Below are 22926 nucleotides of genomic sequence, written 5' to 3'. Positions count from 1 at the left end.
ACCTCCCCCCACCCACCTTTTAAAACACCTAGAATAAGGATAAATGATATAAAATGGGTTTACATTATGAAACATTATTCTTACCTAAAGACAATATAAAAACCCAAGCAATTGTATAACATGCATTAATTCTAGTTTTAAAATTTCCTTCCAGGTCCTGTGTGGAGACGAATATCCCGTTGACCCTGAAATCAGTAGTATCTTTGTATACTTCACATCTGGACACAAAACCCTGCAAGCTCTGCCCCAGTGTTTTTATAGAGAATATTAGACTGTTCCCACCATAGGAAACACCCTCTTCACATCCACTCTGTCTAGGCCTTTCACCATTTGATAGGTTTCAGTGAGGTCACCCCTCATTCTTCTGAATTCCAAGAGCCATCCTGCACAAGGACTCCCAAGTCCCTATGTGCTTCATTTTCTTGTATCTTCTCTCCATTTAGAAATTAGTCAACACATTCATTTCTTCTACCAATGATCATACACTTCCCAACACTGTATTCTATTTGCCATTTCTTTGCCCATTCTCCTAATCTGTCCTATTTTCTTAAGACTATTTGCCCCTCCATTTATCTTCATATTGTCTGCAAATTTTGCAACAAAGCCATCAATTCCATTATTAATCATTAACATATAACGTAAAAAGAATCGATCCCAACACAGACCCCTGTGGAACACCACTAGCCAGCCAGCCAGAAAAGGCTCCCTTTATTCCCATTCTTTGCCTCTTGCCAATCAGCCACAGCTCTAGTCATGCTAGAATCTTTCCTGTAATACCATCAGCTCATAGATTGTTAATCAGCCTCATGTGTGACACCTTGTTAAAGGCCTTCTGACAATCCATGTACACATCAACCGATTCTCCTTTGTTTATCCTGCTTGTCATTTCTTCTGGAATTCAAACCGATTTGTCTGGCAAGATTTTCCTTTTTGAAAACTATGCTGACTATGGCCCAGTTTATCACATGCCTCCAAATATCTTGAGACCTCATCCTTAATAATTGACTCCAATATCTTCCCAACCACTGAGGTCAAACAACTGGCCTATAGTTCCTTTCTTCTGCCTCTCTCCGCTTCTTAAAGAGTGGAGTGACATTTGCAATTTTCCAGTCTTCTAGAACTATTCCAGAATCTAGTGCTTCTAGTGATTATTACTAATGCCTCCACAATCTCTTCAGCCACCTCATTCTGAACCCTGGGGTGTATACTATCTGGTCCAGGTGACTTATCTACCTTCAAACATTCCAGTTTCCCCCAAAACCTTCTCTCTAGTTATGGTAACTTCACATACTTCATGACCCCTGAAACTTTTGCCATACTGCTAGTGTCTTCCACAGTGAAGACTTACACAAAATACTCATTCAGTTCATCTGCCATTTCTTTATCCCCCATTACTATCTCTCCGGTATCATTTTCCAGCAGTCTGATATCTACTTTCACCCCTTTTACACTTTATATATCAGATTAAACATTCGGTTTCCTCTAATATTAATGGCTAGCTTACTTTCGTATTCCATCTTTGCCTCCCTAATGACATTTTAGTTACTTCTGTTCGTTTTTAAAAGCTTCCCAATCCTCTAACTTCCCACTAATTTTTGCTCTATTATACACCCTCTCTTTGGCTTTGACTTCTCTAGTTATCCATGGTTGCCATCCTTCCTTTAGAATACTACTTCCTCTTTGGGACGCGTATATCCTGTGCCTTCCAAATTGCTTCCAGAAATTCCAGCCATTACTGCTCTGCCAGTGTTCTCTTCCAATCAATTCTGGCCGACACTGCTCTGAAACCTCTAATTCCCTTCACTCCACTATAATACTGATACATCTGACTTTAGCTTCTCAGATTTCAGGATGAAGTTGATCATATTATGATCATTTTCCCCTCAGGGTTCTTTTACCTTAAGCTCTCTAATCGATTCAGGTTCATTGCACAACACCCAATCCAGAACATCTGATCTAGGGGGCTGAACCATGAGCTGCTCTAAAAAGCCATCTTATAAGCATTCTACAAATCCCCCTCCTGCACTTTATTTCCTTCCTCAGCTCAGACATAAAAGTATGATCAAAGCAAACAAGTTTCTTTGCAATGCAGCTTATTTAATAGTACTTAACAAATTGGGCCTCCATACTACCCAATTTTTCAACAGCATTACGCCAATGTGCACTGAATAATTTAAAATATTTTTAAAAGTTCCCAATTTAAGGCAGGGTAATTTTTTAATGTTAACTTTCAATTAAATGTGAGATGGAATCGCTAGCAGAGTTCATATTCTTGCCTCTGGTGCTATGGGGAGTTAGAAATTCTAAAGTCAAAGTCAAGAATATACACAAACGAAGTAAAAAGATTACTTGTAACTCCTTATGACTATATGGGTATCTTCCCACAGCCGAAAGATGTGCTGGCTGGTAGGTTAATTTGGCACTGATAGTGGAAGTAGTTGGCAGAATTTAGGGCAAGCATATTAGAAAGTGGGCAGAACAAACAATAAGGCTAATATTAGAGTGATTGGGTGCTTGATGATCAGCACACACTCATTGAATTGAAAAACCAATTGTTTCACTAAATCCTTGTAATCTTACAAAATTACTGACAGTTCTTTCTATCAAAAAACAATCTACTCCAAGTATTTTTTGTCTTTTTTTGTTTAACAAGTTTGTTCAGTTATAAATTCTGGAAGAAAAAGCACAACCACATACATCATTTATTTGTTGTACATTAAACCAATTTTATTATAATTTTAATAGTACAAATTTGAATAGGATGTTTTAGCATTCCTGCTTTCCAGATAATTAATACAAACTCTTTAAAGACAACATTATTTGGACATGGCTTCATTTACAGCCCAGACCATAAATCTCAATCTTTCAGTGGCCCATGGCCAACCATCATGCCCACCATCAGCCATACAAGACATTAAAAGTTGTCAAAGACACTATTTTTTGTAAGCCAAGGGAATAACAACATGTCTACTAATAATCTACTTCCATAATGCTCAAAATTCAAGACAAAACAATTCTGCATTAATAAAAGCTTCAATTTAGTATCAAATGTTAGAGTTTGAAATCATCCAAAGTAATAGTATTAAGCACCTATAAAGGGAAATAAATGAGCTTCTGAACAATATTGCCTTACTATTTATGATATATACAAGCTAAATCGAACATTTTTAAATCCTTTCTTCACATCCAATTCCACTTATCTCTTTTTAAAAGGATACAAAGTGCATATTAATCATATGGAAACATTAAGGCTAAAAGCATATTTCTTATTTAAGCAATAATTCAGTGCATTGGCCCCTTGAATGTTCTTGAGCTTTTTTAAAAAAAACAAAAGCTATATCATTTGGTTTCTGGTCTGATGGACTTGTTTAATTCAACAGCTATGTTTACACTGTGCTATTCAAAATCACGGTTAGAAAGAATAAGAGGTGCCAGCATAGTCCACAGATACAAAAGTAGGCAGATCCAACTTGAACTGATTTTCACCCACACAGAGGGCCATTTGCTCGTAATTGTCTTGTAGTCAGCATCAGGACTACAGAGGAAGAGAGGTAAAAACAAATGATTAAAAAAATTGCAAAAACTTTTCAATCACTCCATGAAAGTTGTCACTACCAAAGGAGGAAAGCTTTTCCAGTCTATTCCTCAAAACATCTATCACAAGATTTCAAAACACATACAATTGCATGGATACAATTTCTTGTAGACTCTTCAATCAGTCATAATTATAAACTCAGTATAATCATAACCCACTTAAATATTCTTTCCCATTATTTGCCAAATTTTACATAAAATATGAACACCTTGGAAAATTTAAGGTTAATAAGTACTTGGCCAAGTACAACCTACTTTCCGTTAATCCTGTTTGCAACATACAAATCTGTGTATTTTTCCTAACATCAAGATCTTCAAAGTAAATTGCATGAGAAACTTTGCAGGTTGTGAGATCTTTAAAAGATGCAATAAATTTCCAGCTATAGCTAATCAAATTATGCATTTTTAAAGTTTTGTTATTATTTTAGTGGTTTTTGAAATACAGCTCCAGTTCATAAAATAAATATTGAATAGTTGGTTTATTTTATGTTTAAAGCCAGAAATTCATTGAAAATTTTGGGAGTCTAATAAAGATTCTGGGGACTAGGTTAAAGGAAATTAGTATGATGAAGTTACTCTCTTATTCTGTAATGGAAAGAAACAATATCTAGCCTCATATCTTCAATTAATTTGGTAAGCTGAGCCAAATATTTTGGGTGGCCATCTTATTTTACTTCCATGAGTTCTTAGCCTGAAACGTCGACTGTTTACAATTTTCCACAAATGCTGCTTGGTCTTCTGAGTTCCTACAACACTGTGTGTATTTTGGGCAGACATCTAATTTACTTCCATGAAACTCCTGGAAATATAGAGTCTAACTAAATACTGGAATTGCATTTTCATTTGATATTTTAAGAGAGGGCGTTTTTTCCTTGAATTCAATTTCATTTTGGAGTTCTAGCCAAATCATACATGGTCTCTCAGTGGTCTTTTCAGCAGTTGAACAGAAATGAGCAATTAAGGCCTACCATTACTGGTTTACAGCCATGGCATTATAGAGAAAAACTGTGCAACCTGTGACACAGTTAAGTCCAATTATTCAAGAAATACCCATGAGTGGTGGAATGGCAGAGAGAGGAAATAGGGAAGGTAAGAAACAGAGGTGTTCTGGGGAAGGATGGAGAGAGAAGCAGAATAAGAGACCAATCTGAGGCCCACAGATTTGACAGATGGCACTGGAGAACTGCATCGACATTTTGCAAGCCATGTACAATACTTCTAAATATACCCCTTTTAAATTACTCACTGCAATCTGTAGCGTATAATTTCCTTTTAAGCAATGTATTTTTCAATCAACATAATGAACTACAGATTTTACAATCTTCTCAAGGATTCACTGGACATCTCTCAAGCAAACAGGGTACAGCGCCTTTAAGCAGACAAAGGTTAATTGCCATGGCCAGAAGCAAAGCAGGTGGGGGGGGGGGGGGGGGGGGAGAACTCCAAGCCACGCTGAAATGCTGAGGTATGAAACCTCCTCTAGCCAGCATCGTTAGCAAATGTGCAGTTGCAAGAGAGGACAAGAGGACAAGATTGCTGTATCGAAGACAAATGAAAAATTGTGAGTAGTTTACTGAGACATGGCTTACTCAAAATATGCCAGATACAACTATTAGACCTGAAGGCTTCTTGATACAAAGGATGGGCTGAACTGCTGATTTAGAAAAGGCAATTTCATGATAAACTCTGTGGTGATCCAATGTGGCAGTTTTTCGTACTCCTGTTCCCCCGACCTCGAACACCTATCAAATGCCGACCATCCTATTTACCAACTGAAATCTCCTCCATAATCTTGACTGCAGGTTTACATGCAACCTTTAGCCAACTGTAATCAGATACTTGAGATATTGCACGATGCTGTCACGAAATAAGAAACAGTTCACACTGATGCCTTTCAAATCGTAGTCAGGGATTTCAATCGGGCTTATTTGACAAAACCCTTGCCCAATTATCACCAGCATATAAACTGTAGCACCAAAATTCCCAACAGACTAGACCACTGCTATACCAAGAAAAAGAATGTCTACCATACCATGCCCAGACCGTACTCGGAAATCTAATCACTTCCTGGTCTTTCCCAGACCTGCATAGAGGCAGAGACTATAACAAAGAGGTGGGCATAGGAGCCAGAAGAGCAGCTACATGATTGCTTTGAGTCAGTGGACTGGGCAGTGTTCAAGGACTCAGCTGTGTGTCTGAATGAATACACCACAGTTGACAGACTTCATAAAAACTGTCATAAACTGTGTCCCCAAAAAATCATTCAGACTCTTTCCTAACCAGAAGTCCTGAATAAATCATGAGATCTACAATCTGCTTAGGGCCAGATCAGAGGCTTTCAAGTCTGGCAACCAAGAAAGTTACAAGTAGTCCAGGTAGAATCTCCAGAAAGCCATCTCACAGGTTAAGTATCAATTCTAGACTAAACTTGAATCAACGAAGGGCACTTGACAGCTGTGGCAGGGCTTGGATGCTATCACCTCTTACAAAGTAAGATCAAGTGACACAGGTAAACAGGGCTTCACTTCAATACTACCTTGCATCCATCATCAGGGACACCCACCACCTAGGCCATACTTTTTTCTGACTACTGCCATCAAGAACGTGGTACAAGCGTCTCAGGACTCACACCATCAGGTTCAGGAACAGTTATTACCCCTCAACCAGCAGGCTCTCGAACCAGAGGGGTTAATTTCACTCAAATTCACTTGTCCAATAAGCCAACTGTTCCCACAGCCTATAGACTCTTAGTCTCATGTTCTCGATATTTATTATCTTTTAATTTTTTTTAGTACTTGGACAGTTTGTCATCTTTTGCACACTGGTTGTCCGCCCTGTCAATGTGGTATTTCATTAGTTTTATTATGACTATTGAATTTATTGAGTATACCCACAAGAAAATGAATCCCAAGGATGTATATGGTGACATATATCTACTATGAAAATAAATTTGCTTTGAACTGAAAGGCTAACAATGTTTTCATAAGTTTTTTCTAGTAACTATAATGGATAATCTTTGATGGACATCTGCCAGTGGAATATATAGTCCCATATTATGTTAAATTGGACAATCATAAAAATCTCTGTAAATCACTTCTCACACCAATATTTAAAACAAGCCAGATCAAAGGTACTTGGTTAGAAATATTTCATCTGTTGAAAAAAATGAAAGTCCTTTGCTGCCTTGCAATTACATACCTGTACCAGTTCGTTAATGTCATCATTATATAGAGTGAAGCCAGGAAAAGCATGAAGTGAAAGAAGGAATAACTATACTGGACTCCATCCTGCTCATTATCCTGGACTCTTCTTGTGCCGTTTCCCTGTTCATCAACAGCACTTCCAGACAATGAATCATCTAACACCACAGCTTCACTGGCTGAGAATGCAAGTTTATTCACCTGACTGTTGTTTGAGGTACGAATGCTATGAAGATAAAATTACTATAATTAACAGTGGACCATTTCATGATTGACAATAGACAATAGGTGCAGAAGTAGACCATTCGGCCCCTCGAGTCTGATTGTATTCAATAATAATTCTCTTCATTAAACTAAATCAATTTCAAAGAACCAAGAAAACACTTGGCCCCTGGCTCAACCATGTCTATTTCTCAAAGGATTTACCCAGTCTAATCTCATCTTCCATTAAAAATCTAACAAACTAGATATGTTTTATTTTCCTTTTCTTCCTTTCAGCCACAAATGGCTCTTTTACCCATATCAATTTTCCTCATTCTGTCATCTTATTTTTTCATTTGGTTCTCAGAAAAGTTGGATATTCCAACTTTGATTACTGCTTTCTATTCCCACAAATTAAGGACCCTGCAAATGGACAGAGGTCACAAATAAACCAATAATTTAAAATGAAGTTCTAACCTAAACTTTACCTTGAATATAAAAGACATAAAATGAAGAGGATAAGTCCAACAACATTCTGTGCATCCCACCACTGCACTGTACTTGGAGGTCCAGTTAGAGATGAAGGATCTACAGATGACTTCTCCGTTCTGTTGACCAGAACAGATGAGGGCAAGACCAAATTTTTAATGAGGCCCATAAAGTTGGGGTTGCATTCTCCATCTGAAAAATAAACACAAGAACTCAATCTTAAACAATTTTAAATATGTTGCTGTCTACATGTACTGTATAATGAGCCATGAGGCATCTTAGCAGAGGCGCAACAGATGCTTCTATCGAACTACTAACCAGTCCAACTCCTCAGCCAACATACCTGCCAATTACTTTCTACAACACCCTCCCATTTTAGCATCAGTGCTACGTCCCAAGTTCCTTCCCTGCCCATTTGACACAGTGGCAGCTACTTATATAAAAATTTAAAAGGCCATTCACATAATTGTGAAGCAGCAAAATTGAAACATTGGAACAAATTACAACATATCTATCCTTCTATGTTGCTGCCACAACATCTTTCAAATAAAACTACAGTAAAAGAGTGCTTGGTCCACACCACCAGGAAATCTTTACATTAACTTTACACCTATTGACCATCAAGCTGTAATGACTGTTGAGCATTTTTTCTTTAATGTAGCTAAAAAGACCCAAATAATGTGGATTAAATAACTATATTTAGCAAATTTGAATGAAAAAGTCTCTGCTATCAGTAGCTCCATGAACTCTGTCACAAAATCATTGGCAAATACATGTATAGTGTTGAAGGTAAATCTGATCTTTCTGCCTAGGATATAATCACATCTAGAGGATAATATCAAAGAGGATAACAGAAGTTTTTTTTTCAGATATATAACAAGTAAAAGGGGGAAAAATTAGACATCAGACTGTTAGAAAATGATACTAGAGAAGTAGTAATGGAGAACAAGGAAATAACAGTCAAACTAAATAAGTATTTTGCATCTGTCTTCACTGTGGAAGACACTAGCAGTATACTGGAGGTCAAGAGTGTCAGGAGCAGGGAATCCTGCACAAGGATTCCCTAAAGGTTAATTTGCAGCTCGAGTCTGTGGTGAGCAAGGCAAATGCAATGTTAGCATTCATTTCAAGAGGACGAGAATATAAAAGAAAGGATGCATTGTTGAAGCTTTATAAAGGCACTTCTGAGGCCTCACTTGGAATATTGTGAGCAGTTTTGGGCCTCTTATCTAAAAACAAGTACTGACACTGGAGAGGGTTCAGAAAAAGTTAACGACAATGATTCTGGGAATGAAAGGGTTATCGTATGAGGAGCTTTTGATGTTTCTGGGTCTGTATGCGATGAATTTAGAAGAAGGAGTGGTAATTTAACTGAAGCTAATCAATTGCTGAAAGGCCTTGAGAGCCAGTGGGTACCGTTTCAAAATAGAGTGACATCCATTTGTACAGAGAGAAGCAGGAACTTCTTTTGCCAGAGCATGGTGAACATACAGAATTCTTTGCCAAAGGCGGCTGTGGAGGGCAGGTAATTGAGTTTATTTAAGGTTCTTGATCAGTCAGGGCATGAAAGGTTACAGGGAGAAGGCAGGAAAATAGGATTCCAAGGGAAAATGTATCAGCCACGATGTAATGGCAAAGCAGACATGATGACCCAAAATGGCCAAATTCTGCTCCTATCTCTTATGGTCTTACCTGTCACTTTAGGTGCAGTATTAGGAGCAGCACAGTAATTCACATAAAAGCCAAATATAATCAAATCTAGTCAAAATTGTTTTATGAAAGGTAAATCATATTTGTCAAATTTCCTCAAATCCTTTGAAAATTTTAAAAGCAAACTTAATAGATAGCATTTTTAAATTTACAAAAAAAAGCTTCATTTGACATACAAGAGGTCAGTGCATAAATAAACAGTACAAGTTATTGACGGAAGCATGTAGGATGTTAACATTGAAGGGTGTATGTAAGAGTGAAAAGGCAATCCAGTGTTAAGTTAGAGACACAACTGAACGCACAACAGCTGTGACAGAGTTTGCATGCCATTACTTCTTGCAAGCAGAAGCCTAACAACATAAGTAACAATACCTCACTCCCCAATTTCAATGCCTTTTATGCACGTTTTCAAAGGAAAAAAAAAACACACTTGTGCAAATTCCTTAATATATGATGACCCTATGATCTGTCTCAAAGGCCAACAGCAGAACATCCTTGAAGAGGGTGAACCTTTACAAGTCACAGGCCCCAAATGTGTACTTGCCAGGGTACTGAAAATCTATGCCGACCAACTGGAGTGTTTAAGGACATTTTCAATCAGCCAGAGGTTCCCATCTTCTTCAAAAGGGCATAAATTATACCAGTACCCAAGAAGAGTAGGGTGAGCTGCCACAACAACTGAAATTAATTCCTGCTTAAGCAAGGACCTGGACCCACTGCAATTTGCCTACCATCACAATGGGTCTACAGCATACACAATATCACTGGCTCCCCACTTGGCTCTAGAACAACAGGCCAACAGCAAAACATACTTCAGGCTGTTGTTTATTACTACAACTCGATATTTCAACAGTATCATCCCCTCAGTAATAAAACTTCAAATTCTGGGCCTCTGTACCTTGCTCTGCAATTAGATCCTCAACTTTCTTATCAAGAAACCCACGTCGGTGCAGATCAGTATCAATATTTCCTCACTTACAAACAACACAAGCATAACTCATGTATGCATGTTTAATGCACTGCTCTACTTTGTCTACTCTCATGACTGCATGGCTAGGCACATCTCAAATACGGTCTACAGTGCCTTGAAAAAGTATTCAGCCCCCACATTTTACCATCTCATTTTCCAATTTAAAAGATATTGAAATACGATTTTTGAGGTAATCTACAGAACATTGTGCATCATGTCAAATCAAAGGAAAAATTCCAAAAACTGTCAAAAATTTACTAAAAATCACAACAATAATGTAGCACAACATCAGCAAGACTATGAAATCCAAGGTGGACTTCAGGATGGGGAAGTCAGGGGAACACACCAGCCCTGAGGAGTCAGCAACAGAAAAGAGTAGCTACATCTTCCCAGACAACTTCACCTCTGTTAACATTTTCCTAGGTGGAGCAAGAAGTGTTTACCATTCTGATATCACAAGCACAGGAAGATCAAGCATACGCTTTCCAGTGTGCAGTGTGGGGGACATGCATCATACAGGATACATTAATGAGGAAAATACTGAAGTCCATCGTGTTGAAACCCCCAGAGAGGAACACAGAAAAATAATCTTTAGAAAAACTGATATTTGATACTTACTCAGACAGGAAAAAAACTATTACACCTAAAATTTGGTTTGAATTTTAATAAAAATTATTTATTTGAATCTTTTTCCTGTCTTAAATAATGCATTTTGCACATTTGAATTTGTAATGCCAACACAAAGAAAACATCTTCATTCATAAATTTCAGATTCAATGTTACAAATTAAAAACATATGAATCATTATCTGGCAAAACACACAAGCACTTACCAGGCTCATTTGACATTGCAGACCATGTGAGATACATTGTATACAGGGTAATGACTGAAGACTGAAGAAGACCAGACCGAGGTTGCGCTTCCTACAGATGAAAAAAACAACAGCAATAATATTTAAGAAAGACATTCAAAATATGGCTTAAATATTTTAAACCCTAACAGAATCAATTCAATTTATTTAAAAAAATCCTTGGAAGATATATTAATCCAAAGAAATGGAAAACTGCAACAGGTCATAAGAACTTTAAAGAGTAGAAGTCAAAGAAAATTATTTGACCCTTGTACTTGCTCTACCATTCATTAACAATATAGATTACCTTTTACCTCTCAGGCTACTTTCCTACATTAATCCTCAATTCAATTGATGTATTAAAATCTATCAACCTCCATTTGGAATACACTCAGCAAATGAACCTTGGTGGTACACTTGCCTTGTGGGCAAAGACATTTTATTGATTTTATGAATGGTTGATCCATATTTTGTTACTATGACCTGTGGTTTTAGACACAATAGTACTTGTTCTTTTAAAATCAGACTTATTGTGTCCAGGGATAAGACAAGAAACATCCACCTTGTAAGGCTCAGTATGTTCCAATGAGATCATCACATTCCTCTCATCTCTGAATAGATCTAATTTTAAAAGAACAAGTATAAACCCAGAAAACAATCTTTGCTGAACATTCTCTTATCACAAGAACACTCTTGCTTTGGTAGGTTGACTAGATTTATATACAGTATTCCAGTTCTATATAGATGGAGCAAAAGGCTTTTACCTTTGCAATATTATGATAAACATTTTTGCCTTCCAAATGACTTGCCGTATCTGCATATTTACTTCTAGCAATCAGCGTACAAATCCCACAGCCAGTTACCTCTCAATTTTTAAAAAGTTCTGTTTATTTTTTCATCCATCTTAAGATTTGATAAATCATGCCCTTTTCTAATTAGTCACCAAGGCTACATCTCTTGAAGCTTCCATGCATATCCAGACACAAGGCTAGCATCAGCTTTGAATTATCAGAAAACTTGGATACCTTATATTTAACCTTTTCATCCATTGTTAATAGCTAGTGTTCTATTACTTATCCTTTATGCACACAGCAGTAAGCTAATCAAACACTGACAAGCTTACTCTTCTATTTCATTAATCAATATTCAATTTATACCTATATATTACCTTGTCTTCCTATTTTACTAACTTGTAAATCCAAATACATTATATCCACTGGTTCCCACTTATCGACCCTGATAGCTTACTTAGCTGCTTGCTCTACTCTCTGTACACACAACTGTGTATGTGGCTAAGCACAGCTCCAAAGCCATCTTCACGTTCGTCAATGAGACGTTGGACCAATCACAGGTGACGATGAGACAGCTAAGATGGTTGAGTGGTGACACAAAGACAACCTCTAACTTAACATCAGCAAAACTAGAGTTAATTGTTGACTTCAGGAAGAGGAAAGATGACCAACATACTTCAGACTACACAGGGGAATCGAGTAATAAAATATATCAAGCAAAATTCTTTGTTATGCAAACTACTGGGAATATTTTTTGACTAATTGTGAGTGTTATGTGATAATTACACTTTGTATAATGTTTGGGACCTCTAAGAATTCACCTAATGTTAAAATTGGCTCCAAGAATATTTCACTTTGTGGATATGTCCTATTATGTTCCAAATGGTTCTCAATTCAAGAACTTTTCTCAAAAAAAAAATCTCAGTCCAACTTTGAATTTGAGATAAACAAAGAAAATCTGGGCAAAGGTATTCACTCGGGAGTTTTGAAGCAGTTAACTTCAGGATAAAAAAAAAGGGCATTGACTGTCACATTAGTGTGCAGCAGGTTAACAAGATGCTACACAAGCAAACAGAACATGCTTATTCTTACCTGTATTTTTGGAAGAATAGAAACAACAGAAAGAGCAATGCAAAATATCATGTTGAAGCTAATGAAGAATTTGTTCTCAACACATCCTCCAGGTGTGGTATAATATACATAGAAAAGCACAATTGCAATGAAAGACAAAATGTAATTCAGGCTGGTAATGGAGACCAAAGCTGCAAAAATAAAACCGAGAAGCAAATTGTATTATAACAAAATAAAATTAAAATTCAGTTCAACCAAAGGATGCATTGCAAATTTCAATCCAAGAGGGAAATACCATCATTGCTTTTCCTTAATAATTAACAAGATTGAAATAGTACTGTACATTACAATGTTAATTGTATATACCAAAAAAGTAAACAAAAGGCTTTTTTTAAATATAGTAATCCTCAGATAAGGAGAATTGAGAATTTTTCAGATAAACAGCTCATGTAGCAAAATAGAGAGAAAAACAGGCTAGATTGAGCTGTTATTAAAGAAAGTTGGAACATTTGTAAAGTAAAATGAAAAATCTCAATTTTCTAACTCATTATGGCTTTAAACTGAATTTTATTCTTATAATTTTTAAGACAACAACAATTTATTTTCTGTAAGACTAGCACAACTTGTACAGTGGACTCTTAGCATTTTATTAGGTCCAACTAAGTTTGAAGTGGATAACATAAAATGGATGACAAAATAAACAATTTGTTCACACTAGCACTATTAACTGTGAACGCATTCATTGAAATTTTTATCATATAGTTTTTGGAACTTTAAGGAGTTTTTCTTTTAATGCAACACATACAACAAGCTGGAGGAACGCAGCAGGTCGGGCAGCATCCGTGGAAACAGTCAACGTTTCGGGCTGAGAACCTTCGTCAGGACTGAAGAGGGAGGGGGCAGGGGCCCTATAAAGAAGGTGGAGGCAGGGTGGAAAGATCACAGGGTGGGGGAGGGGAAGTAGGGAGGATAAAGGCAGGAAAGGTGAAAAAGGAATGTAAGGGGAAAGCAGACAGGAGAAGGCAGAATCATGAGAGAGCTGATAGACAGTTGGAGGAGGAGGCAGAGTGAAACTGAGATGGGAGAAGGAGAGAATTACCGGAAGTTTGAGAATTCAATGTTTATGCCAAGGGGCTGGAGACTACCCAGAAGGTATATGAGGTGTTGCTCCTCCAACCTGAGTTTAGCCTCATCATGGGAGTAAAGGAAGCAAATTCCCTCCCTCTCCCTTCCTAGTTTCACTCTGCCTCCTACTCCAGTTGCCTATCACCTCTCATGAGTCTGCCTTCTTTTACTACACATAGGGCTTTCCCCTTACATTCCTTCTTCACCTTTCCTGTCTATCCCCTCTCCCACCCCTTGATCTTTCCTTTTACTGGTTTTTCACTTGGCACCTACCAGCCTTCTCCTTCCAACCCTCCCCCCACTTTCTTTATAGGGCCTCTGCCACCTCCCTCTCCAGTCCTGATGAAAGGTCTCGGCCTGAAACGTTGACTTCATTTCCACCGATGCCACCCGGCCTGCTGAGTTCCTCCAGCTTGTTGTACGTGTTGCTTTGACCACAGCATCTGCAGAGTACTTTGTTTTCTTTTAATGCCTTTTCCATCTGCCTGCAGTCATATTTATCTACATTAACAAACATTATTTTACATGAACTATTGATAATCCCCACTCATCAAATGTCAATTCCAAAAAAAGCTTTAAACAAATATTCATAACTGTTCACTGCAAATAGATTTTCATTCACATACCTGCATACCAGCATTTGGAATTCCCATCCTCCATCTTTCCCACCCATGACTCATTCCAAGAATGAGCAAAATCTATCAGCAAAACCAACTGGATCAGTATGAAGCAGAATGCACCACATGTACCAATGACAAATAAAGCTAATGGAGAGAGAAAAATAAATTTAATGAATTGAAAGCTCAATATCGAAGTCTTTCTTTGCACCTTTTCCCTCATGCCTCTCTCATTTCACTTTCACTCTTACTGAGTTGCACTTGTCTTTCCTTAAATCTTATTTGTAATCCTTGTGCTTCTGCACAAGGTTATCAAAACCTTGATAACCATATTATCAAAAGTAGTCTTGCAAATGAAGTAAGACAGCAACTGGGGTCCAGGGGACAGAACACACTAGGCATCAAACGGGCAGAGGAGTACAGGTAAATTAGCTTATTATTATCACATGTACCAAGGTACAATGAAAAGTTTGTCTTGCACACCACCCATAAAAATCAATTCATTACAAAAGTGCAATGAGGTGGTACAAGGTAAAGAAATATCACGGTGCCAAATAAAGGATTACGATACAGAGAAAACACAGTACAAGTAGCTAACAAGTTGCAAGGTCGCTGTAAGGAAAATTATGATGAGGTCAAGAGTTTATCTTATCATACTAGGGAAACATTAGTTTTATTACAGCGTGATAGAAGCTGTCCACGAATCTGGTGGAACATGCCTTCAGTCTTTTGTATATTCTTCCCAATGACTGATGGGGGAGGAGAGGAGGAGAGAAGACAATGTTCAGGGTGGGAGAAATCACTGACTATGCTGACAGCTTTTATCAAGACAGCAAGAAAACTAGACAAAATCCACAGTGGGGAGGCTGGTTTTCGTGATGTGCTGAGTTGTGTCCATAATTTTCTACGGTTTATTGCACTCATGAGCAGAGCAGCTGCCATACCACACAGTAATGCATTCGAAGAGGATGCTTTCTATGATGAATCAATTAAAAAACAAAATCGGGGAGGGTCAAATGGAATACTAGATTTCTTAAACCTCCTGAGAAAGGATAGGTGCTGGTAAGATTTTTTTGACCATGGCATCAATGTGGTTGAACCAGAACAGGGTATTGGTGATGTTCACTCTTAGAAACCTGAAACTATCGACCCCAACACCAAATGCATCCTCACTGTTCCTGAAGTCAATGACCAGCTCTTTTGTTTTGACATTGAAGGAAAGGTTATTGCTGTTATGGCTCCATGTCTACTTCCTGTACTCGGACTCATTATTTGAAATACAACCAACAACACGGCATCATCCGCATATTGCGAGTAGAATCTGGTCACCATCATAACTGTACAGGGAATAGTGTAGGAGGGGGAGGAGGATGCAAATTTGTGGGGTGCCAGTGTTGACAATAATCATGACAGAGGTGTTGCTGCCTGTCCTTCCTGATTGTGGTCTTATGCTCAGGAAGTCATGAAAGTTCAGAGATCGTAACCAAGAAAAAGAAAAAGTATCTGCAAGTTTAACAGATATGTATTGAGAAGTAATAGATGTTACAATCAATTAAAAGGGTCAATAAGCGAAAAGACAGATGAAGGGGGGGAGATAGATAGATCAAAGAAGTCAAGGTGACACATCAGAGGAGTGAAAAAGAGCAGTTAACAAGAAAGATCAACAATAAAGGACGTTAAAATCTTGAGTTATAAATTTTAGTTATGTAAAGCTTGGTATACACCTGCTTATCTGATTGGGGAGGATACCAGATGAGCTGATGGGGAGTCAGCTGGAGACGCTCATGGAGTGAGTACCATTTTGGATTCGCTCCATAACCTTTACTTTTTTTAACCTTTGATCACCCTTATTCAGCTTATTTTTACCTATACCAAAAGTTTCTTTATTCTTTTTTTTTGGATTTACTGCCAAGAGTTTGTTGTGAACTTTTGAAGATATGCAAACAGAAATGTCTCTCAGGTCTAAGGGACGGGATCCCGGACGTAATCCGAATGGTAACGGAAAAAAGCAGGCTCCGACACAACAAACACAATTAACTTTTGAATTGTTTATGGAGGTTTTGGATAAAAAATTTGCTGAACTACAACAATTTTTTAAAGAAGATATAAAGGCTTTTCAAGAGTACATGGTTAAGACGGATTTAGTAATTAAACAGCAACAAGCTCTTATTGCGTCTCTGCAAGAAGAAGCTCGGAAGCGAGATTTGACTATTGGAAAACTGCAACAGGATTTAATTTCAACCATTAAGCTGATGGAAGCCCTTAAAGCCAAGAGTGACGATTTTGAGAATCGGTCCAGAAGACAGAACTTACGTATACTTGGTCTTCCAGACGGCATAGAAAAAGATGACCCTTCGAAATATTTTGCTCAACTTTTAAAAGAAGCGTTTCCGACGATTTTCCCGAATAACCCCCCTTTATTGGATCGGGCACATAGAATTTGGCGTCGATCACTGAGTGTTACAGACAAACCTTCGGGGGTAATTGTCCGGTTCCATTATGTACATGACAAAGAACAAGTTATAAGAGCAGCTCGTCGGGTAGGAATGATTAAAATCAAAGATTTTTGCTTCCGCCTGATCGAAGATTTTAGTTCAGATCTTTTAAAAAGAAGGCTTCTTTTTAAACCGTTGACGGCTGAATGTTATGAGAAAAATCTGAAACCTGCGCTTTTATACCCTGCGAAGCTTCGAATTTCTCCGTCGAATGCTCCTCGACAAGTTTTCCTTTCAACTTCAGAAGCGAGAAAATATCTGGAGGAGAACTTCCCTACTGTTACAGACACCAGTCTTTAATAAATGAATGATTCTGATCGTGTAAGATGGTTCTCGATCTCTTAAACCAGAATTATAATCTGGTTATTGGTGTAGGTTCATCCTACACTTTATACTCAAGTTAAAGTGTGTTTGCGTCATGTTAATTGTTTTGCCTTATACACTTTAATCATTTAACTACATACTTGTCTATTAACTTTGTTTCTTCGAAGGTATGTTTTTAATTCTTTGAAGGTAAATTTTTCCTTGATTTAGATGGTGGTTTTTTGGAAAAGATTTTTGGTTTTGCTTAAGATGGTATTATGTTTATATTTTTCGCGTTTCTTCCGTACAATGCATCGCTTATCTTAGCTTAAATATTTTTTGTTTTGTCTGGGCCAGAGCCCGAGTTATAATTGTTTTTTAGTGATTATATTTTTATTCTTTTTACAACTAACTATACTTAGAAATATGGTTTTTATTATAGTGATTTTATTTTTAAAGTTGGGGTGATTCTTTTATATATATCCTTTTTATATGGAGTGTTCTTCAGCTGACATGGGGGTAGGATTAGTCTTACTTTTTCTCTTTTTAAGTCATATTTTGGCTTTTTCTCGGGGGGTGGGGGGATGGTCTGTTTTCTAATTCTATTTTTTTTGTACCAGTTTGTGTTAGTTTTTTTTATTCGGGCTGTTTTTGAATTTCAAATATGTCTGTGTTGTCGTCACTTCCGGGTCTTCTCACTACTTTTGTTCCTCTTCCGGGTGCATGAGTTTATAAGTTGGTTAACCCTTTCTATACCAAAGGGTTGATTATAGAATTATGGCTCAGACCACTAATTTTGTGTCTTGGAATACTAATGGTTTAAATCATCCAATTAAACGAAAGAAGATTTTCAAAGTATTCCAAAGACTTAATGCTCATATCATTTTTGTACAAGAAACTCATGTGAGGAGGGAGGACAAATTTCGTTTTTTTAGATTTTGGCGGGGTCAACAGTATCACGCAAATTCGAATGCTAAAGTAAAAGGAGTTTCAATTTTTATTGACTCCTCTATTTCATTTGTTCAACATGATATTTTTTCGGATCCGAATGGCAGATTTTTGTTATTTACGGGTTTACTTTGTAATAAAAAGGTTGCTTTGGTTAATGTTTATGCTCCAAATGTGGATTGTCCTGACTTTTTTAAGTCTTTATTTACTCCTTTACCCAATCTAAACGAATATAAGTTAATAATGGGTGGTGACTTTAATTGTTGTTTAAATCCTCTGATGGATAAATCTTTATCTATTCAGACTTTACCTAATAAGTCGGCCACTTGTATTAACTCTTTTTTGACTGACAATGGAGTTTTTGATATTTGGAGATTCCGGTATCCTAATGACAAAGAGTTTTCTTTTTTCTCACATGTTTATCACTCTTATTCAAGAATTCATTATTTTTTTGTAGACTCTTGTTTTATTCCATTGGTAATCGGTTGTAACTATGATATTATAGCTATCTCTGATCATGCTCCGTTATTACTTTCTATGAAATTTACGGATACAGCTTCTAATGCTAGACAATGGCGATTTGACTCTACCTTGTTGCAAGACTCTGACTTTATAAAATTTATGGAGGAGCAGATCGACTTCTTCTTCTCAACTAATTCTACAGATGATATTTCCTGCGGAACACTTTGGGACACTTTTAAAGCTTATGTACGTGGACAGATTATTTCTTATTCTGTTGGTTTGAGGAAACGTATCAAGATGGAAACTCTTTTATTGGTTGATAAAATTAAAGAGATTGATAAGAAATATTCGATTGCTCCTAGTAAGGAGCTTTATAAACAAAGGGTTGAACTTCAAATGGAACATAGTTTATTACTTACATCCTCGATTGAAAATCAATTAATGAAAACTAAATCTGATTTTTATATACATAGTGATAAATCTGGTAAACTGTTAGCTAGTCAATTGAAGAATGCTCTGGTTAAACGTCAAATCACTAAGATTGGTCAGCAGAATGGAAATCTGACCGTTAATCATGATGAGATAAATAAGGCATTTCAAGATTTCTATACCTCCCTGTATCAATCTGAATTTCTTCAAGATTATAATACCATGTCTGATTTTCTTGGAAAATTAAATTTTCCAAGGTTATCATCTGATGATCTTTTGATATTGGATACTCCTATTACGGATGTAGAAATTAAGGGGGCTATTTCCTCAATGAATTCTGGGAAAGCACCGGGTCCAGATGGTTATACAGTTGAATTTTTTAAATTTTTTTCCGCTACTCTTTCCCCTTGGTTAGGTAAGGTTTTTGAGGAGGCCATTAGATTAGGGAATTTGCCACAATCTTTTTATAGAGCTTCCATTTCTCTAATATTGAAGAAAGATAAAGACCCTACTAATTGTGCTTCTTATAGACCTATATCTTTATTGAATGTAGACTCCAAGATTTTTTCTAAGTTACTGGCATCTAGATTGGAGAAGGTATTACCCAAAATTATTTCAGATGATCAAACTGGCTTTATTAAAAATCGTTATTCTTTTTTTAACATTAGGAGATTGTTGAATATTGTTTATACTCCCTCACATGATACTTCAGAATGCGTGATTTCATTAGATGCGGAGAAAGCATTTGACAGAGTTGAATGGCCTTACTTATTTAATGTGTTGGAGAAGTTTAATTTTAGTCCGATATTTATATCATGGATTAAATTGATTTATCATACTCCGGTAGCCTCAGTGGTTACCAATAATCAAAGATCTCCCTTTTTTCGCCTATTTCGGGGCACTAGACAGGGATGTCCTCTTAGTCCATTACCATTTAACATTGCCTTAGAACCTTTGGCAATTGCCATCAGACAATCACAGGATATTTTGGGTATTAATCGTGGGACAGATATTCATAAGTTATCTTTGTATGCAGATGATTTATTACTATTCATTTCTAACCCGGAGAAATTCATTCCAGCAGTTTTATCATTATTGGCTCAATTTAGTGAGTTTTCTGGGTATAGGTTAAATCTTAATAAAAGTGAATTGTTTCCATTGAATAAACGGGTCCCAATTTATGGAAATTTACCCTTTAAATTAGTTAATGACTCTTTTACTTATTTAGGGATCAAAATCACAAAAAACCATAAAGATTTATTTAGATTTAATTTTTTACCCTTAATTGATCAGATTAAAGGTTTGTTTACTAAGTGGTCACCTTTGTCTCTATCCCTAATAGGTAGGATTAATGCTATTAAGATGGTTTTTTTACCTAAGTTTTTATATATTTTTCAAGCGATACCAATTTTTATCCCGAAATCTTTTTTTACTAATGTTGACTCTAAAATTTCTTCATATATATGGCAGTACAAAAATCCCAGGTTAGGTAAAACATATTTACAGAAGACAAAAAAGGAAGGCGGGTTAGCATTACCTAATTTCAGATTTTACTATTGGGCAGTTAATATTAGATATTTGTTATGTTGGTTGAAAGATGGGGGTGGATCTTTTGGCCCTTGTTGGGTGAGTTTAGAAACTAAATCGGTATCAGCTTATGCTTTGGGTTCTATTTTAGGGACTTCTCTCCCTTTTGCTCTTTCTAAATTGCCGAAACAAATTGACAACCCGATAGTTAAACATACATTGCGTATATGGTTTCAATTTCGGAGATTTTTTGGGTTGACTCAATTCGTTTTAAATAGTCCTATTGTATCTAATTGTTTTTTTCACCCTTCCATTATAGATCAAGCTTATTCAGCTTGGAAAACTAAGGGATTACTAAGATTTTCTGATTTATTTTTAGATAATTGTTTCATGTCTTTTGAACAATTATCCAACAAATATAACTTGCCGAGATTTCATTTTTTTTAGATATTTACAGATTAGACATTTTTTAAGTTCTGTACTCTCTACATTTCCAAATTTTGTGCCTTCAGATACTTTGGAGAGTTTATTTGAATTAGACCCTTTTCAAAAAGGGCTTATTTCAAAACTTTATAATATAATTATGAAGATACGTTCAGAGTCCCTTTATAAGACTAAACAGGATTGGGAAAGAGAGCTTAGTTTTAGTATTTCTAGTGAGAATTGGGATAGAATTCTTCAATTAGTTAATACATCATCGTTATGTGCCAAACATTCACTAATACAATTTAAGGTTGTGCATAGGACCCATATGTCCAAGGATAAATTAGCTCATTTTTACTCTCATATAAGTCCTATTTGTGATAGATGTCATTCTGAAATTGCGTCTTTAACTCACATGTTTTGGTCGTGTTCATTTTTGGAGAAATATTGGAAAGATATTTTTGATATTATTTCTGCGGTTTTGAATATTGATTTACAACCTCATCCTATTACCGCAATTTTTGGTTTACCAATGTTAGATTCACAGCATTTATCTTCTTCAGCCCGTCGAATGATTGCATTTCTAACTCTGATGGCTAGAAGATCTATATTGTTGAATTGGAAAGAAATTGATCCTCCCACTGTATTTAATTGGTTCTCTCAAACTATGTTATGTTTAAATTTAGAAAAAATTAGAAGTGGTACTTTTGAGACTTCTATTAAATTTGAAAAGTTATGGAGACCATTTATTCAACATTTTCATATGATGTAATATGACCCTGTGCCAAGTTCATTTGATTTCCCAGCTTTCAGCTTATGTATTTTGAGAGGACCGGAAGTGACGGCATTGATGAATACTTATTTTTGTGAGATATTATAAACAGCCTGCTTTTTTTTTTCCTTCTCTTTTGTTTTTTTTCTTTTATATTACTTATTAGTTATAGTTATTAGATTAGATTAGCTAGTTCTGCATTATATAAATTTTTTTTTGTTTTTTTTTCTTTCTTTTTTCTGTTTTTTTTATATTATACATTATGAAATATTTAGATTTGCTATGTCCATACATATATCTTATGGCTTATGTCTTGGTAAACTCATTTATATTGTAACTATTATGTATGTTTTTTTTTCATATGTAATGGAATGTGTATGTTGGTAATTTCTTTATCAATATATCATCTGTATTCTGTCCATATTACTAATATTAATAAAAAGATTTAGAAAGAAAGAAAGATGAGCTGATGTACATAAGCTCTAAATAGCTAGCTACAAACGTTCAGAATTTTTTGAATTATAGGGGTGGAACACCACAAATGAATTTAAATATTCCAGTTCTTTCTACTGAGTGTAAGGAGCGAAGGGAGAAAAAGGCTGCAAATGTGTAAAGAAAACTACTGACAGATTGGAAAATGTGCAATTATTTTGCACTCAGACTTCTAATGGAACTCATCAAATCCACTAATCTGACATAAATAAGAACGCTCCTTCCAATACAGGAATCATTATAAATATGTAAAATTATGAGAAACATAGAAAGGGTAAGTACTCAGAATCTGCTGCCTTTGGCAGAAGCACCTGAAACTAAAGGCCATTGGTATAAAGTGAGAGGCGGATGATTTAACAGGGAAGCTGAGGGATAATCTTTTTCACACAAAGTATTTGGCACCTGGATTGACCTGCCAGAGGTGATGGTAGCAGAAACAGTTACAAATTTTAAAGGC

The 22926-nt window shown here is 36.3% G+C and overlaps 1 protein-coding gene across 1 annotated transcript in view; it reads right to left on the bottom strand.

The window, feature by feature from the left end:
- Positions 1-2701: 2701 nt before the first annotated feature.
- LOC132399800 (serine incorporator 1-like) overlaps positions 2702-22926 on the bottom strand; it is a 30830-nt gene continuing 10605 nt past the window's right edge. Inside the window, exons 5-10 of the mRNA XM_059980557.1 lie at positions 14628-14765; positions 12898-13067; positions 10997-11087; positions 7484-7676; positions 6793-7020; positions 2702-3535 (exon numbers count right to left, since the gene is read on the bottom strand). Coding sequence (XP_059836540.1) covers positions 3397-3535; positions 6793-7020; positions 7484-7676; positions 10997-11087; positions 12898-13067; positions 14628-14765 — 959 coding nt within the window. The 3' untranslated portion in view covers positions 2702-3396. The remainder of the gene's footprint in view (positions 3536-6792; positions 7021-7483; positions 7677-10996; positions 11088-12897; positions 13068-14627; positions 14766-22926) is intronic.

The sequence above is a fragment of the Hypanus sabinus genome, chromosome 9 (genome assembly GCF_030144855.1).
Source record: "Hypanus sabinus isolate sHypSab1 chromosome 9, sHypSab1.hap1, whole genome shotgun sequence".
NCBI lineage: Eukaryota > Metazoa > Chordata > Chondrichthyes > Myliobatiformes > Dasyatidae > Hypanus > Hypanus sabinus.
The sequence above is the reverse complement of the archived record's forward strand: the minus strand, read 5'-3'. Positions and strand labels throughout refer to the sequence as shown.